A 19,676-nucleotide genomic window follows, 5' to 3' on the forward strand; every position below is an offset into this window, starting at 1 on the left:
AATAACTAACGTGGTAAAAACTAGTGTACTCTTGAGTACCAAGTAAGTCAGGGAGTTATTGACTTTGCACACTAAAGAGTGAGTGGCCGGCAGGTTGAGAAAGCCAGTTTCAATGGGATCCAGAGAAGACGGTGGGCGTGCCCAGCGGAGAGCAGTTCTGCATTCCCTGACGGACTGAAGCCGTAGTGACAAGCGAGCAGACGTGCGACCCAGCTCTGAGCAGAGCTTTAAACCAAAGAAATTAAGAAAAACATATTTCATTGCTTGAGTGATGTAACCAGCTAACTAACCTCAGTCACCCAGATTGCACTCTGACAAAATCCTGGGCCGGGAACAATCCTGCCTTTGTGCCAACATGCAATCTGCCCCTAGGGGGCATGTGTTTGGATGTGTGCCGCCTCGGCCTTCACAGCTTCATGAAGGGAATGCTAGTTCAGATGCGACCCAAAGGATACACAGTATGTTTCCTAAAACAATGTGTCATTTTACTATGTAGATAGAAAAAACCAAACCAAAATAAAACTAATTCATTGAAGAAACCCAAGTTTTTGTCTTATTCTTCTAATTGTGGTTTGCCTAAAACACCCTTCCTTTGAATCTGGGAGTCCCATGTGGAAAGAGGACCATCATCCCACCTTGTTTATTGTTGAATCCCTAGTGCTATGCAGTTTCTGGTGCAGAGTAAATACTAAATGCATGAATGAACAGATGAATGGATGGTTGGATGGATGGATGGATGGATGGATGGATGGATGGATGGGTGGATGAAGAGAAAAGTCATTGCACAAGATTTACCTATCAGATCTCACCAATGGTCCTTAAAAATGTTTTTGTCAGTAGAGATGCTGAGAATATTCATATATATCCATTTATTTCAATACTATAAAAAGACTAGGAGGTTTTTTTCCTCTTTGGGTATTTATATTATCGAGTACTATGAGTATAGGGTCCCTCATTCAATTAAGGTTTCTTTAAAAATGGACAATTTTCAGCAAAGATTCTCACCAAATTATTTGCCATAATAACACTCAAAAAATTGATACAAACCCATTTAGCTTATCCTATATTCTGTAAAATAAATGAATACAATTATACTTACATATAATGTAATAATCTCTGTTCTTCTGAAATTCTAGACCCCAGAGGTTAGGGCTGAACTCTTGAAACTTGATGGTGAATTTTACATCTTGGTCTGGTCTGGCACAGTTGAGAAGAGGGGTATTTTCCTTCTTAATAGTGCATCGATCTGCTTGCTCTTTATCAACCATATAAACTTTATAATATTCATACTGGCCAACAGTTTTAGAGTCCACTTTGGGGCAAATAATATCCAATTTGTCTCCTATCTGTGGGTATAGTACCAGTCCTTGTCCAGGTAGAAATCTAAAAGCATTAAAAAGAAAAGAAAAAAAAAAAAGCCACTGAGTTGATAAACATGAACAGTATTCACAATAATTACAATACAGCCACGCAAGGCCAGTAATTCCAAAGCATACTTTTATAAATCCACATTTGTATTCATCCAAAGTATCTTAGTTCAGATCATCACGGGGCGAATGTATTTAGGAACCAAGCTTTAAAGAAAAACAGTCAAAAAGAAACCACTCTCCTTACTCCCGAGTAGGATCAGTCAACCTCCTGACACTTCTTTTTACCACCTCCTCACTTGTAATATTTCAGGACTCCTTTGTATAACTTCACAATAACTTTTCCTGGGTGGTGAGTCACACCTTCACACCTGTTTGTTATTTTTTAAACCATCGGCAGCTTTAGTTTATTGGGCAAGCCACAGAAAGATGGCAGGGATTCCAGGGAACAGTGGGTGCACTCACACTCTGTTGTCCTGTTAGTTTCCATTTGCTGTTGATGTTAATTAACAGACAAGTTTCATCAAGAATGTTTCAAATTACTTATCGTAATTAGTGAGCCACTGATCAAACAATGGGGCTTTTATTACACCGAACAAAAGAACTGTCTTACAAACCCATAAAAGATAACCAGAAGTAATTCCCTCGAGTATTGATTCAGCTGCAAGATGAAGAGTCCCCAAATTACAAGGACAGCCACTACGGTCCCTGCTTCACAGACCTTTTTTTCTGCCTTGAGATGTATTTGCTCCAATTAATTCTTAGAAGCAAATCTTCAGAACTAAGATGACTGAGACAATATCCCCCTGGTGCTTACAGCTGAAAGCTTACAGCTTCTCTCCTCTTTTCTCCCTCTTGCTTGCCATGCTGCTGAAAGATCTTTCTTAATGGGGAGTTTCTCTGAGAAGCGGACACAAGAGCTTTCTAACGAACATCCACCTACAAGTGCTAACACTAACAACACACTTAGAAACCCCATCTCATTCCTCCCTCCAAGCAGCCAAGCCTGTAGGCTCATTAAAATACTCAAGCCCAAGAACAAAGCATCACGTCTGAATCCTTCCAATCCAACCCTTTATTTAACCAGGGAAGCCCACCAGCCATGACAATGAACGGGTCATAATTCACAGAAAGAGAGAGAGCGAGCGAGCGCATGCATACCTGGATGATGAGGCACCCCAATTTCAAATACACAGTGAGGATACAGGTTATGATTTATGCTAATGAATGGTATTAATTTTTCTGAAAAGCACATGAGGTTGTTATGAAGCATCAAAGAACATAAGAAATTGTGGTATAGATTTATATTAAAAACCAATACTCTTTATGGCAGGAAAAACGCACGCTGCACACGGTTTATCACCTTCCTCGGGAATGTGTTATTTACAATCCTTAAGAGAGTGTGTGTGGTTCCTCCTCCCTTTCTTTCCCCCAGACTCCTTTAGCAAGGACATGGCATTCAAAGAAAGAGAGAAAGAAAGAGAATCTAACAAAATCTTTCTCAAAATGAGTATTTTTTAGAACAATGACAAACTTCAAACAACCATGTGTGCACCTTGAAGAATTTCTACAACTTCTGACAAATGAGGGTCACCACTAGTCAAGAGCCTCTCTGTGACTTTTTTGGCCATTTGTATGGTTTTCTGGGGAGATGCTTTGAAAATTCAAGTCCCAGGCTACTGCCCCTGCCTCCTAAGTGCCAGTGTGCTCTCTTCTCGGCAATTCTGTCTTTCTTGTGGGTAAAACACAACTCTGGGTTCTGGGGGGCGGACTGAAGGGCTGAACCAGAATTTACTCCTGCCTCTCACAGCGATTCTCATGTATTCTTGTGGTCACGCAGTGGGGGCAGGATGCCTGGCAGTCGGTACAAACGAAATGTGCTCGCCTTCCTGACACATCCTTTTCCTCCTCTTTTATTCCTTGACCTTCTTAGGAAATCTTCTCTGCGTCCAAGAACCAGGGGCCATTCCTGCCTGGGGGTGCCCACCGCACTCCAAACTTTTTCTGTCCTAGGTCTGCTCCTCAGGGAGCTGGCAGAGAGAGAGAGCAGCACATGTTAGCTGTGTTAGAAGTATTCCTAAACCACAGCTAAGGCCTGCAGCCTGCAGGCCTGGGTCTGCCTCCTCTCAAAGCACTGGTCTTCACCATCAGCTGTGACCTGGGACAATCTCCCCAGGGACTCGCTCGGGGCTTTAGAGACCAGGATCCTTCGCGGCCAGATGGACCCACCTTCTTGTGCATCCAGTCAATTACCTCAAGGAAATGGTTGGCTCTGCCCCCTCCCCCCCAGCCTCGGATCACGGCCACTTATCAGAACTTGCCCGCATCACACCCCGTATGTCACTAAGCTCTCTCTTCATTCAAAATGCTCCCTAGATTGTATATCCTTCATGAGAGGGCTTTTTTTTTTTTTCCTGGCTTCACTAAAGAATCACTGCAGATTTCCTCCCCGCCATGTAAGTAACTGCTTATGATGGTCTCTTCACACTCCCCAAATGCGAGTTCCAGCTTGGGCTGCGGCTGCCGGGCCGAGGCCACGAACCTACGACACACGGGCCGGTCTGGCTGTGAGGACCAGCATGTTTTAGACTGTATTCTCAGAAGGCACAAATCACCTAGAAGCTGGAAACTGTCAGTGATGAGGGAGTGACGTACGGGGAGGGTTAAGCCATGGGATGGCCTGGCAAAATGAAAGAGAAGGGCAGAAATCTCGAATTTCAATAAGCCTATCTGATATGCTCATAAAAACTAAATCCCGATGAAGCACCCTATTGCAAACACTTTGCAAAGTGTCTGTTTGCTTTTCAGAACACATTGTGGCAAAAAGTAAGGCGACGATTTGATCCTTTTCCCTTTCAAGAATCCCTTAAACGGAAAAAAAAAAAAAAAAAAAAAAAAAAGAATCTCTTAAAGGAAAAAAAAAAAAAAATCCCTTAAAGAAAAAAAAAAAAGAATCCTTTAAAGAAAGGCCCAGCATTTCAGTGTTTTAAAGGTATACTTATTATATATATATATATATACACACACACACATAATATATATTTGCACGTAAACTGGTTTATAGAACATGATTTATATATAATATAGTGTATATAACATAAAAAACATATAATGTATATAAATACACGCATACATACTGATGAGACTATGGTTTCTCAGCAGAAACTGAGAGCCTGAATCATACATTTCTTGCCTACGTTACCCACTGTGCACCGTCAAACCTCAGAAGCTCCTTTGCTTCCCAGGAACCCTCAGTTTCTAAGGCAACACGAGAGCAAAAAGAGAGTCAAGTGAGTGTAACAACTAAAGCAACCTATTTTGTGCCAGATGCGCCGAGCGACAAAAGTGTAAGGCTCTCCTCACCAGCAGGGCACAGTCTAGTCTAGCTAGCTCCCTGAGGGCAGGCAGGTCCCGTGTGTCTGAATACTGAATGCCCGAGGGCCACATATGGTAAATGCTCAATAAATTACGTATTCATCGACAAAATGCGTAAGAACTGGTGGAAGCTAAGAAAATGCACAAAGAAGTTCCAGTCCAATTACGTGCCATTGTCTATTTGTGGATCACAGGCATGGAAGAATTCTGTAGACAGGACCCCCAGGTGTTGGGACAGGGATGGACTGAGATGAGAGCAGGGATGGGATTTCCAAGACCTCATTCCAGGCCTGGCAGTCTTTCTGGAGAGCACGGAGCAGTGCAGACTGAGCTTGTGATCCATTCTTTCTGGAAGGATCTGTCAGCATGGCAGTCTTGTACAATCCCTTCCCATCTAAAATGCAGGGCACTTAGCCCCTCCAGAGCCACCAACAACAAAAACACCACTGCTTTGGAGAACTTATTCTCGGCTACGCACCGATCAAAGCCCTTTACATCACATTATCTTCATTTAGTCACTGCACACGTACATGACATGCCAAACAGATGAAGACTCGCTGTGCCAAACACGCGACACGACAGGAAAAGCCCCCTTCCTTTGCACACTTTTCAGTTCTCGCTGCATCACATTACAGCATAAATCTGGTTTTGCGAGCTGCAAGTTTTTCTAAATTGAGGTTTGCATAGATAAGCCACGAGGCTAAGCAAAATGAAGAGAGAGTCAACGGGACACACAGGCTTGCAAGTGCCACGTGGGGCCTAACTCCATGCCAGGCATGTGCCTGAAGCCTGTTCCAGATGTGGTCAGCTGAGACCACGGCTCACAAAGGCGGCCATCTGGTAACCCTACCTGGCCCAGGAGGCTGTGAGCAAACAGGCGGGGAAGAAACCGACCAACTCTATGAAATGTGTGTTTTGATTAGAATGCCACGGACGGTCTCCTGACAATTCATGAGAATCCAAAATGTAAATGAAAACAAAATGGGGTGAATTTCTTAATACCACTTTTGAGTGGAAAACAATGTGTCCCATGTGTTAACATCAAGTCGGTAACTGTAGAGTTCTGCTTTTGAAGCTGGGTCATTTATATTTGGATTTTACTACCTCAAGATTGAGAGACCTTAACAATAAGTCAGACTACACAGCATAAACAATGCCCTGAATATTTCGTAATATTTAGTAATACATTTCTCCTATTTTGACTTAGGAAGTGTTCAAAAAAACCCACAGAATGATGGGGGGTGGCAATGGGCTAATTTCAAATCACTAACCTGGCTCTCCACGGTGGGGATCAGATACAGATTTCTTTTTGTGTGATGAAATAACCTTTACCTTCTAACCAAAAGGAGCACAGAGGAAAAGCCCCAGAGGTACAAGCCATACCACGCAGGGGAGGCGGTTTTTATTAAACTATATGCAAACAAAAGTAGGTACAGGTGTCACTTAATAAAGTCTGCCGATTTCTAATCCCAAACAGAAAACAAAGACCTACAGGGCTTCGTGTCCTAGATAGGACAGAGACGGCTCCCTCTCTGAGCCAGGCTACTCTTCTTGTTGGGAAGGAGAAGTCACATCTCCTGTCCATCAGGAGACCTGGGGCTCAGGGCTGCTTCCTGGAGTGGCGCGGGCTGGGCGTGTCAGTGGAGGGTTCCCCAGAAGGCTCTAAGAGGGGAAGGCTGGGCATAAACAGGCAGCTTCCATGGTTTTCCCCAGTGAGTCATTTCCAAGCAAGACAATAGACGTGGTGGCTTTGAATCAAATATAGAGACAATAACGGAATAAAACAGAAACCCTACATAGGGTTTCCAAAGTTAAGCTGCATGAAATGATAAGGTCTGATAGCAGAATGTTTTTTATCTTCTGATTACCTATCAAATGTAATCCAAGTTTTTTTTTTTTTTAAAGTTATTCAGCAAACCAGACTCTAGTATTTCCCATAGGGAATACTTTGAATCAATCTAATAACTGAAATTAGACATTAATATTTAGTAATCTAAATTAGATCTCTAATAATCTAAATTAGACATTTCAAGTTCATATTCATTATTGTAGAAACTATTTATAATACAGCTCTCATGTGACATGATATTCCTTAATGTATTAATAATCCACACTGGGGGCACCTGGGTGGCTCAGTCAGTTAAGCGTCTGACTTCAGTTCAGGTCGTGATCTCACGGTTTGTGAGTTCAAGCCCCATGTCAGGCTCTGTGCTAACAGCTCAGAGCCTGGAGCCTGCTTCAAATTCTGTGCCTCCCCCTCTCTCTCTCTCAAAAATAAATACAATGTAAGAAAAAAAATGTATTAATCCACACTAGGTATCCATGCTTAAAAAACCAAAACAACAAACAAAACAACAAACAAAAACCCCAAGCATAATACATTTAAAGTATAAACCAGCTATTTCAGAGTTCAAGGGTCACAACATGCAATTTTCTCTGACAGACCAGAACATCACACATGTGACCTCAAGTCTGGATTCCTCTGTTGACTCCTGTTATGTTACCAGGACTCAGAGGTGCCTGGGAAATAATCGGATGGAGGCAGGGGGCGCCCCATCAACTTCAAACCCTGGCCAGATGGAATGCGAGGATCCATGGGAAGCCAGGAGCGGAGATACTTAGGGATAGCTGTGTCGGGGAACCACAACTGCACCCCTAACCCCACGACAAATGCCCCATTTCCTCCCCTATCTGGTCCCGTATTTGTCCCTGACCATGACACCCACACCTCAGGACAAACATTCAATGACTTCCTACACTTTTCTTTGGAGTAACCCACCCAAAATTAACCTAGAAGAACGGCCAAGTTGTGGGATGGCCCCTTGATGCTGCTACAGTCTGTGAGAATCTCCATGAAAATCAGAAGGCCTGGTTCTCCTGGGGGAAGCAATCCTGGGAAGGTCGACTGAAGACTATGCCAAACTGCCGTATAAACAAGGGCAACTCAGTACATGGGAGCCGAATGCAAAAGTACCACGCTGACACGGAACAACAGAGATCAGAATAAGATGTAGACAGGACTGACCAGTTTCTGTGTCCAAATAACTGGGTCGGGCAAACCCCCTCCAGCCAGACACGATGACAGTGCTTCTAATGTAAAAAAGTCTCAGTCCCGGTCCAGAGTCGCTTGTATTTGCTACTATGTACCTAAGAATCTATTTAAACATCTGATCTTTCTGCATAAGTAGGGCAGGTATCATCCACCTGAGAACAGGAACCCTGTCAAATCCTGCCAATGGGCAAACTGGGGAGACTGGGGACCCACCCATGATGTGCTTGCTACCTCAGGAGCACGCGACTGAGCGAAATAAAATTCATAAATGAACAGAGGTTCCTTTTTTTCACGGAGGACTGATCTTTCCTTTCGTTTCAAAGTTACATCAGAGTATATGGTCGCGGCCAATTTCAGCTGCAAACATGCACGCTTACACAACGTGCCTTACACCATTCTGCTTACTCTGCTGACGACACAGAAAACATACACCGATGATCCAACTGAGGGCCTTTACCTGAGACTGCTTTGAGCTACTGGGTGGTAGATTTAGGGTGATTTTCAGCTTTCTGCATTTTTCACAATTTTCTGCAGTAAACATTAAGTGCTTTTTGTGATCAGACCTGGGACATCACATTCAGCGTACAGAGAACAAACTGTAGCCTGTTCCCGATCAGTCTTTCCAAATGCTGGTTTTAAAAATAAGCACTTAAAATATTTAAAGCCTGCAGACGTTTTAACCTTTTTGGTGCACTTCCTTAGAAAGTAACTAAATAAAGTTATTATGGGGGGAAGTGTGGTCTATTTAAGAAGTCAGTTCCTGAGTCCACAAAAGCTTAGTAATTAGTGCACAACCAGTGTATTCACATGAATGAAAAATACGGGATGGGTATGGTTTATGCTGAATCACTGCACTGCAGAACTCTGTCAGTTGGCTAACATTTGAGGGAATCTGAGTTCCAGCTTCAGAAGCAGGTTTGGCCCAGGAGCTGGCACCAAAAATCACATCCGATCGCGGAATGGGTTTATTTGCACGCCGGAGTTCTTGATTAAGTACGCTTTGCATTTACTACATTTTGGAAAACGTGCCCTTTTCCCAGAAGATGCTCCTATTTTTAATTAAATGTCAAAGACTGCAGAGAAAAGGAGCGGGTCTGTTTGTAAATTAGTCCCTTTTGAAATCTGAATGAGAAAGAGCCCTCTGTAGCTTGGCTGGCCCCTGCTGGGGCTTTCTGGTCACCCCTGACAAACAGCTCTGGGTTAGCCCAGACCCACGCGTGACCCGGAACGTCACTGTGCCCTGGGGGCCTCCCACGTCCACATGGACTGTTAGAGCATGGACACAGCAGCCCAAGAAGATCCCGTTCAGAAACACTCTGTGCACCAGAGAATAGAAATCCTGCAGAAGCAGGACTTCAGTTCGTATGTGGATTTCATCAGCGAGCAGAATATACTCCTCTTGTATCACTTTGTTTAATGCTAGATTGCTGCCACGGTTTAATAAGACCAGCTCTCTGAGTGCCCCGCACACAAGTGCTTCTTACCAAGGGAATAAATAAAAGCAGGGCCCATGGCAGACAGAGGCAACATGGACCCGGAGAGATACTTGGAAAAAGTTTCCTTTTTGTGGATAGCCCTTTACTGCCCCCTTTAGCACTTTCACATCAGAACAAGATTCTGCACAAACTTTCTCCGAAACCAGAGAGAGTGGGGTGTAGCTGTGGGGTGTCAGCTGTATCCAGAATTAGGTCACCAGATACCACGGCTTGGAGTAGCAGGTTAAAGGGCGAGTGCACCACGATCGTGTCAGTGGCTCTAAACCTCCAAGAAATAAGACAGTCACTGGAGGTCTTAATTGACATTTTCTGCTTTAATTCGAAAGTGTATGGGTGCTGGGACAATGGCTTGTTTTCACAGGTGCCCCTTCTTTCACACTTTTCTCACACAAATATCATCTGCAACATGAACCTGATTTATTCAAGGAAAAGAAAAGGGGAATAAAAGCAGGCTGTACAATCTGGGACCATTAAAGTGTTATAAATCTAAGAGCTGAGTTGGGGGGGGGGTGAGGGGAGGGGTGCCTTTCAAGCTTCACACCAATGACAAGCAAAATCTTTTCCAGAAAAAGAAAGATGAGAAGCAGAGAAATCGCAATGCGCTGTGAGCCGGTGGATGAGCAAACCAGTTTACCAACTTTTCAAGGTGAGGAGTGTGCTTCTTTGTCTCTGTACACGCTGGAGAAAAAACATTCAACTAGAGTCTAAAGGAGAAGTTTTCTTTCTAAAATCCTAATATGCAAAGCCAGAGGCCTCACTCTGGCCAATGACCTCAACTGGTGCTGCCGAGCGCTTTTATTTCAACTTAATCCACTTCCCTGTTGTCCTACAATTACTGTACGAGTCAAAATAATATTAAGTTTCACAGCCTGCAATGCTGCACAATTGAATGAAAACGGACCCCTTTTGATGTTAATCTTGTTTTTTATTTGTGACATAGTGCTCAAACATTGGTGGCTAAAGTGAATTTTATTTTAGAATGTTCAAATATTCTCATGGTTTAGGTTTCCATTCAGGAAAATAGAGCAAGTTATTTATTTAAGTTTTATCTGTCCCACTGTAATAAAAACTTCCAAGTCAATGGCCAGTCTACAGCAAGCTGGGGTTGACAAAGATATCTTCGCACACTTATGATGAGCAGCGAGTACTACAGACAACTGTTGAATCACTCTGTTATACACCTGACACTAACGTAACACCATGTTAACTATACTGGAATTAAAATAAAAAAACTCAATAAAAAAAGAGAAAAAGATAGCTTTGTCTCTGTAAGTCAGACGTCGAGCGTGTCACTGTTTTCTTTTCCCAGGTTCACAGAGAGGAGCTGATCTCTGCAATGGAATTAAAAACAAAGATCGGCCACTTGCAACAACAGCAGCAAAACAATAGAGGTTTTTATTTATGGAACTGATCTAAGCTCCCCCCTTCTCTCAAAACTTTCAGAAAAGGCATCCCATGAAGTCTGTAGCTCGAGAAGGCAAAACTGGGGTGGCTGGGAGGCACAGTGGGAAAGCAAGAGGGAAGTGAGTCACCCAGGCCAACTCTGTCCTGCTGGCTCATCCACTGGTCCCATTGGCGAAACAGGTATTTCAGAACCCTCAGAGGCAAGAGACGCTGCGAGCGTCTTTCCCAACTGGGATCTGTTTGCACCTGTAAGGTCTTGTTCCAAACGTGCTATTAGCAAGAGTCTATAAAGGAAGGTGGGACTCCTGCTATTTATAGGTGAGGCACCAGAAAGAAAAGTGGCTTTCACATCCATACAGAAAGAAATTCAAGGGGCATTTCCAGATGGTTCTCTGTTGTCTTAGAGAGAAGTGTGTGCATCCCCTTGCTCATCTACTTGAGTGGGAACATCGCAGACATGAAAGGCACATGTAAATCACAGAAGGGAGTGGTTTGGCATTTTAAAAACTGGAAGGAATGGGATTAAGATCTCCCCGCACAGCAACATCACAGTCTAGAGTGTGGGCGTCTCTTCCTTCCATCTCTTTCTTCCCCATCATCACAGTTTTTTTTTTTTTTTAAATTCCAAAGAATCTTGCCTATTTAGAAAAGCAATTCACCCATGTTTCATGGGTGAATGAAAAACCTCTCCCGTTTGGTGGGGAAACGGCACTAAAAGAAAGAGGCACACCAAGAGGGTCCAATTCCTGCTCTTCAGGCTGGGGTGTGACCCCGAGAGTGAGCCTGTTGTGTTTACTGAGGGATGCCCGGCCCTCCACCCCACAGCCTTGCACAGAGTGGGCTGCTCAGAATGAACACTTGGATAAGTAAGGTTTAAGAAGAGACAAAACTCGCTTCTCTCCTGATAGAAGCCTGCCAACACAGCTTACAAGGCTGTGTGCCATCGCTTTACAACCAACCACCTAAATGCCTGCCTCCTGTGCCCTTCCTTCTTCCCGGGCTCCGGAGGAGGGTCAGGGACAGGTGTGCTGGGGGCACTGGGCAGGACACAGCCCAGAGTGGGGGAGGGGGAAGGGAAGGAGGAAAGCAGGTCCCACGGCGGGCAGGTGGGTCTTGCTGACATCACACAGGAGTCAAACCTGACCGGCTGGAGACTTGCACGCAGATCCCCCCGAACGGTATTTTATGAAAATGTCCACGGCGCCCTGCTCTAACTGTGCGCAATACATTTCCTGCTCTGTCGCCACAAGCAGCTCGAATGCGGCTTCACCAAAACACAAAAGTGCACAGGAATTCAATACTCTTAAGCTATTCAAGCAGGCCGCGTGACTGAGTTAAACCGAAGGACACGGGACACGGACAAACGAGGAGGACTCCCTGGGCCCTGAACTCTGGCCTGGCTGAGACCTGTAGCCAGCTGCGGGGTCCGCAGGTGAGCAGACGCCGAGGTCAGGTCCTGGGGAAGTTGAGGAACCTCCTTCTGGAGGCAGGAGAGGCCCAGGCTGCCTGGCTTCCTAAAACAAACTGCTCCGAACTCGCAGAACATCAAAAGCCAGATGGGATATACTGAATGGATCCACAGGCAAGAAGCCAGAATCCCAGTTTGCTGTAGAAATAGGCCTGGACTTGATTTGAGTCTTCTCAGCTCTGACAAGCTGGAAGCTGGCCCGGGTCCCAAAATCCAAAATAAAATGGCATTTAATTGTGACTAGACTCTAAAAAAGATGTCATCCTATCTCCTTAGCCTGACACACACCCGCGGCACCTTACCAAATGCAGCCCTCCTCGGGAAGCCGACCTCTTCTCCCAGCAAAGAAATGATCAAATATTTAAAATTTTTAAAAGGAAATGTTAATAGTCAAAGGAACAGTACTCGATAAATGCATTAATATTACATACTTTCATAACGGTCTAGTTTCCATTGGGTAGGACTTTGTTATCAAAGATTCAAAGGATCCATGTAGAATTGTAATAGCCATCATGGGAAAGGTTATAAATCAAGATCGACATGGAAAGGATTATACCTCAAACTTTTTTTTTTTTTTAAACCCACCATGCATGCACTGTTTTTGGTAAACATAGGCTTAGTTTAGTTACACTATTTCTAATTACTCCGTGCCATCACATGAGAGAGAGAGAGAGAGAGGCAGAGAATTAAGAGAAAGGGTCCCGGAAGCAGAGGAACCAGAGGAACCAGGTTCAAACGCAGACGGTACCACTTATTAGCCATATGACTTTGGGCGAGTTAATTAATGTGCCTTGGTTTCCCCACCGATATCACAGGAGTCATCAAAGCACCTCCCTCAGACAGTTACTGTGAAGGTTTAATGAGTCAGTATTTGTCAGCTGTTGGAGTAGCATCTGGCACATGGAAGGAGCTCTGTACCACTGTGGTTAACACCAACTGTGTCCACCAGGTGAGGAGGTTTCTAAAGAAGTAACATGTAACATTAATGCAAAAAATGCTACTCTTCTGCCCATCCCTACAGGTTGCATTCACGTATGTGTTCAACAACACGATCTCTTACTCCATCCTGTACTAGGATCCACAAAGCGGATTCAGCCCAGGCTCTGCTCAGTCCATGGTGGAGAAACTGATTTCTTCAGTGTTATAAATGTTACAACAAAGCATCAGGGGTCGGGTCGGGGAAGAGAGGAGAGAGCGCCTACTTTACGGTAGAGAGGAAATAGCGTGCTTCATATAAGAAAAAAGTCTTGAAAAATGAGTAGAAGTCTGGCAGGTGAACCCAATACAACACAACAAACCTTGAAAGGTGAACATGGCATTTTGTAATCTTTATTCACATGTCATTTTTACGTATTCTGCATTTGTATACGGTAGGCAAAGTAAACCATAGCCAGGCACACAGATATTCAATTAGTTTTATTAACAATAGTTGACATTTATGGCTTCATTGTGCCAAGCACAGAGCTAAGCTCTTTTAATCCTGACCACAATTTTATTACTCTTTTATTCAGCACTATTAGATTACCGCCTCCATTTTAGAGACGGGACACGGAGGTTACTCCCTTAGTTACACAGTAAAAAAACAGCTGCACTGGGACCGGCCCCAAACAGCCAGATTCTGAAGCATGTACTCTTAGCTCTTAACTCGGTGAAAACAGCACTTGCCTGGTTGTCTTTGCTAAATCAAATCGCCAGACCTTTCCGTTACCATCACATGCGTCTTGAACCAGGAGGCACTGCTAATTGTCCTATTAGGAAAGGTAGCTGAAATCACTGTTGGCATACCCCCATTTGCCTCATTTGTAGGGTCTGTCTTTGAGCTACGCTCACATGTATGAAGTGCTGTGGGTGCTCACGGATGTACCCTTGACGGACACACACACTCTGAGCTGTGGTGTTACTGCTCTGACTTGCTTCCTGCGTATTTCAGAGATCTCCTGGGACGACACCTCCACCACCTTTCTCTCATCAGTAACGGGGCCTCAGAGTTAACAAATGCCTGTTGACTACCTCAATGCTTTATCCACTGGGGATGACCGAGATGATCCCTATGGCCTCCAGCAAGGCAAGGACCACAGATTTCTTCGAAGATTCCAAAACAACCTTAGAAATGATGAGCTAATGTTGAGCTGTTTCCAAAAAAAAAAAAAAAAAAGAAAGAAAGAAAGAGAAAAAAAGGTGATTGAGGGCAGTGGTTCTCAAGGTGTGGTCTCAGAGTGGCATCAGCATCAGCTGAGAGCTGGTAAGAAATGTAAATTTCAAGCCCTGCCCAGACCTTGGGAAGGTAGAACTCCCGGGGTGGGGTCCAGCAAAACCCTGTTTTAACAAGCCCTCCAGGTGACTGTGTGCCACTAGGGCCACTGCTCTGGAGGGTAGATCTCTAGTAATAGGTGCCATTTCAACACAACACGAGCAGCCATAAACACACATCTGGGTTGTGTCTGGCCATCGGACTAATTCTTATTGGATGTCACCGCTAGCTAGTAGTAGGTGGGGGGACTGCCAAAATGAAACAGCTCTTGCCCCCACCTCTTAGGGATAGAGAGGGCCCTAACGGGGATTAAGGCTTGCAGTATGAATCATGACAGCACAGTGTATAAGGTTTTCTATACCCTAGTTATTTAACTAAAGTGCTGTGGGATTATGGAGAGAAGATTTAAAGAAACTATGTCTGATCTGTCATAAAGAGGGCACTCATCTAGGGGAATCTGTAAGCTCTATCAGACAGTCCATTATAATGAAGATCCATCTATAGGAAGGAAGATCCTTCCTATAGACAAGGGGAATTCGGGGCTAACAAGAGCTTGTTTTTATCTAAGATGTACCCCCAATTTAGTTCTGGTAGTTAGATAAAAACTGGCATTTTCTAACTTCTTTGGCAGGGAAGTTACATTCTGAGCTGGCCCTGAACACGACCGGCCTGGGCCCACTCATTCGTAAGACAGTTGTGACTCAAGGCAAATGTTTCAGGCCACTGTGAGCCAGCTCAACTAGTGGAAAGAGCAAAGGACCATGATTCAGAGGCATTTCATCAGGTGGTGGAACCACGCTGTGCCTCAGGTCACCCGTGGGAACCATACAGACTGCAGAGAAGCTGGAAACTCTGATACGCCAGAGGTGAGGCGTCCTGAAGGGAGTGTGGCTGGGGAGTAATAGAGTGGGCAGACAGCAGGGTGTTGCACCTGACACACACACACACACACACACACACACACACACACACACACGGGCGTTGCATTACAAGCACACCCCCCGTAAGTACCACCCAAGCCAAAGGCCCGTCCACCATCACTTTCCTCCAATACAAACACGTTGCCTCTACTGGTGTCAACAATGAAGAGTGGCACTCATTATTATTCTGGGGTGACATGGGAGGAATCCGTACACTCTCAGCAAGTACTGGAAGACCTCTACAAGGACTGGAATTAAAACTGGACATAAATGAGCTTACATTGGGAAAATAAACTGGACCATTCCATGGTTTCACATAGAAAGCACGAAGCCTCAATAGCACTGGAGAAACCAGAGCTTTCAAAGCAAAGCACGTCACCCGTGGTTCATTCCGAGCGTCCTGAACGTCTGCCCGCCACTGAGCTCTTGGAACCTTTACCTATCCGTGCTTTTAGAGAAAGAACCTGGTAAACTGTTAATACTTCACTGCAGCCATTTCCCCCTTCATATTCTGGGTAGAGAATTACTAAGGGCTTGTTTTTCCTTAATGGAGTGTTCTCCTACCAGTTTTTTTTTTTCCTTTTTTTAATTCAGCAGGCACGCACTCACCAGCCACAAATGCTTTGAACTAGAATTACACGTTTGAGTTTATACAGGAAAAAGGAAAATAAAGAGGCCCTGCCAATTCTCTGCAGGAGCAGCAGGAAGAGGTTCACCTGGCACTCAGCATGCGTGGAAAACGTGTCATAACTGATCACCTCCTTTTTTTCACCAGCACACCAGATCCAACCATCCTTATCTCTAAGATTGCTGAAATACACTCATGCAGGTAGAAGGAGCGGCCGGAACGCACCACATGTCGGTCAGCGGACAGAGGCAGGGCTCCCCGGTTCCATGTAATCACTTTAACCCCCAGTTCCTAGCAGAAAGCCCGAGGCCAGGGCAATTCAGCTTCTCCTTTTGTCATTTGCCTGCCATAAATATGCACCAGTCTGCATATGAAAAGCTGAAGGAGGCCGCAAGCTTGCTGGACATTTATCATGCTCTGTTCCCTGTTAACAAGCAAATACTTTAGCTGAATGGGCCATTAGCAATCATTGTCAAACGTAGAATGCAAGGTGCTTGGATGTGACCAGCTTGTAAATTAGGGGTGTCCCTTCTCTTTGGCGAATCTAGACAAGTGCAAAGGATCTTTTGATATGGATTACTGAATTAGACTGGAAAGGAAGGTAAAGTCCGCAGGCACTGGACCTGGGCGAGTGCAGGTGCAATAATTTTTAAATTGTTTGTGACCTATGAGAGCTACATAGTAATGACCAGAACAAACAGGCGACAAATCCCAGCGCCAAGCAGAGGGTCGGGTCAGCTGAGCATTAGGAACCAAATCAACCCAATGGGTCTGGAATAGAGTATTTAAGATTTGATGCAGATCTCAGACGCTCACAGGAGGAGTTAGTCTAGAAGGGCCCCATGTTGCTGTTAAAGGGAACAGCATGGAACCCTCTTCATCCACTCCATCAAGAAAGGCACTGGGGGTGTTTGTAGCTTTTGGGATTGTCAACGTCTTAAGGGTTCAGACTCTCCTAAAGAAATGCTGAGACTCTTCTAAAACGCCAAACAGGAGGCAATAAAGCAAATATTTCCTCTCTGGCCCGACCCGACTGGCGGATGTCACTCCGCTTGTAACCCAATCATGGTTTTGTGTTTTGTTTAAGGACTAAAATGGAAAGTGTGGAAGGCAAAAACAAAAGTCCAGTTTACTCCCAAGATTGTTCAAGACAGAAGGCAGTAAGACCCTACAGCACAGCGATTCTTTCTGTGTTTGTTTTTAACTTTCAAGCGGAGCAGCGCTAACACTTTACAATCCTATCCTTAGGTGAAGGGCAACCATCCCATTCAACTCTAAGGTGAAAACTAACATCCATGAGTAAAACATCCTCTAGATAGAGCCCATTGGTTTGGTCCTATTGGATTACTGCTGATTTGAATGAAAACGTCCCCCACCCTGGTACTTATTGTATTACATATTCTTTTCCAGGGTGGGAAGGACCAACCTTGGAGGAGAGCTCTTTGGCTGAGGGAGAGGGACAATATGGAAAGTTTACCTTTGCTTCTCCCATGCAGGGGGATGTGGCACCGGGTCTAAAACATGGCTACAATCCAAAGGTCTCCCTTTCTTTGCGGGTAGCGCCAGCCTTACCTTCCCCTCTGGTTTCTGAGCCTTCCCAGCATGGCCCTGCCTCAAGCCCAAACAGATGTAGGCAAGGACCGCCAAGGGCAGTTAATCCTACAGAATGGCCGCCGCTGTCAGGCCAGGAGTTAAAAGGGAAAATCTTGCAGGCTTTCACCGCGGCGCTGATCCGAAGTTTTAATCAGCCCCGTATCTCAACCGCTAGGAAAAAGGGCGGCCAATGAAATCTACCTTGGCCATATTATCCACCATCAATGAGCAAGAACTGAGCAGCTTTTCTTTGCTGCTTGAACCATCCCGGGCCACAAGTAGGGCTTTCATACTTTCTAATCCGAGTTTCCAAGTCTGTGTGGTTCTCACATAATAGCCAACAGCCTGGAGCAAGGGCCTGCGCTTCGACACCCTTTTCAGGGACGTGTCATTTCCAACATCAAGCTAATCTATATGTTGCCATGGCTTCACCCTTTATCTGCCTTTACATCTTATGAACTGCATGGATTTACCACATTATTTTTATCTGAAAGACAGAAAATGGTGGTTTTATTGCCATACAATCAGATTACTGCCGCTGGTTTCTCTATGCCTTTTTACCATACTTCAATCAAAAGGGATCAGTTTCTTTATACTCTGCCCTTGATTTACATTACATCTGTAAAGACCTAGTCTGGGTTGTAATCCCCTTATTAACTATGACCAGGGTTGATTTGCCTAAAAATAAAAGCAAATTGTGTCAGACCCTTTCACTTTGTTTTTGATTCGGAACTACAAAATGGATTACTGAAGAAATCTTCAGAGTTCACACGGCTAGCATAGCACTGAATTTAAAACAAGAATTAAACAAGTTAAACAGGGGGCCGTGTCAATGGTTTACATTTTCCATCATGGGAGAAGGACTGAGTTCCTTATGTCTTTGTATTCTCTGGCTTTACAGAGACAATAAAGCCACAGGAGTTTTCCCAAGCTGTTCGGAACACTGTCCCCTTCGCCATCCTTCTCTTCTCTTTTCTTCTAACCCTCTCCCAGCCCCATTCTAATCCCATCCCTAAAAAAAAAAAAAAAAAAAAAAAAAAAAAAAGGTTGGGGAGGGGGGAGCTCTTCCCTGAAAGAGCTAATTCCTGCCTAGAAGCTTATAGCTCTATGGGTTCTGCATATTTTAATCAAAATATTTTAAACAGTTGAACACTCCTATTTAAGGCTCTCCTCCACTGCACAAAGGCTGAGCTCATAAGCAAATCTATGTAGATGTATGATAAGTGACCTGAAAAACAGGCCCTTTATGTCAGCAGCCAACGAAAGCAGAGATTAGACAGACAGAAGTGCCATTTTCATCACTATTTTTCTTACAAGAGCCCTGCTTTTTGTCTACTTTGTGAAGGAACGGTTTAAGAATAAAGTTTTCATAAGACGGTAAGGAAATATCCTTCCTACAACAACAACAACAACAACAAAAATATCCTTTTTTGCCGAGGGTCCACAGTCTGTATTTCCTTTCCCTGCCACTCCCATTCCTATGACGCATGGCTGCAGTCACGCTGGGATCTCAGATCGTCCCCATTAGGCAGACGCTCTGGGAAACATCACACTAAGGTAGATGTCACCCTCAGCCTCCTGCGAGCCGCCCGAAGTGTTTCAGGGGAAGGCAAGGTGGCAGGGATTGACTTGCACCCGCTGCTGCAGTGTCCCTCTGAGGATAATTACTGCACTGATCCACCAAGCAAAGGATTTCTCTCAGGAAATTTACAGACAAGAGGTTTTACAATAAGTAATCGAAATGCACCGATGACTCTTCAGCCAACTCCACATGGAGAAACCATGCCCATCTATAGTTTTCAGCTGGTCCGGGGGATGGTGGCTAATCCACCTGTCCTTCTCCTTCTGCCCAGGACTCAGAAACGTTCGGGAAATTTGCAGTCATTTGCATTTCTTTACATCCATAGGACAAGTGTCAACAGCTACGCTTTGTGAAAGATTTAGAACCGAGTGCTTAACAAATCATCTTAACCTCCAGCTCCCGTTTCTGAGGCTTGAAGCTGTAATTGGCGAGGTTAAAAAGTGCAGTCCCTAGACACACGATTCCCAAATAAATTCTCTTCTCGCCTGAAAAGGAGGCGACCAGGCATGTGGTGAGATATCGCTTTAGCTCCGTCTTTGT

The 19,676-nt window shown here is 44.5% G+C and overlaps 1 protein-coding gene and 1 long non-coding RNA gene across 3 annotated transcripts in view; one reads left to right on the top strand and one right to left on the bottom strand.

Annotated features, from left to right (window-relative positions):
- The window catches only part of EFNB2 (ephrin B2), a 45,704-nt gene that overhangs the window by 21,651 nt on the left and 4,377 nt on the right, over positions 1-19,676 (bottom strand). For both annotated transcript variants that reach the window (XM_043582757.1, XM_043582765.1), the window contains exon 2: positions 1,100-1,383. In XM_043582757.1, coding sequence (XP_043438692.1) covers positions 1,100-1,383 — 284 coding nt within the window. The remainder of the gene's footprint in view (positions 1-1,099; positions 1,384-19,676) is intronic.
- LOC122484808 lies at positions 8,470-10,701 on the top strand. The gene is made up of 2 exons (XR_006297717.1): positions 8,470-9,936; positions 10,600-10,701. It is a non-coding gene; the product is annotated as an uncharacterized LOC122484808 (long non-coding RNA).

Source organism: Prionailurus bengalensis, chromosome A1 (genome assembly GCF_016509475.1).
Source record: "Prionailurus bengalensis isolate Pbe53 chromosome A1, Fcat_Pben_1.1_paternal_pri, whole genome shotgun sequence".
NCBI classification, from domain to species: domain Eukaryota; kingdom Metazoa; phylum Chordata; class Mammalia; order Carnivora; family Felidae; genus Prionailurus; species Prionailurus bengalensis.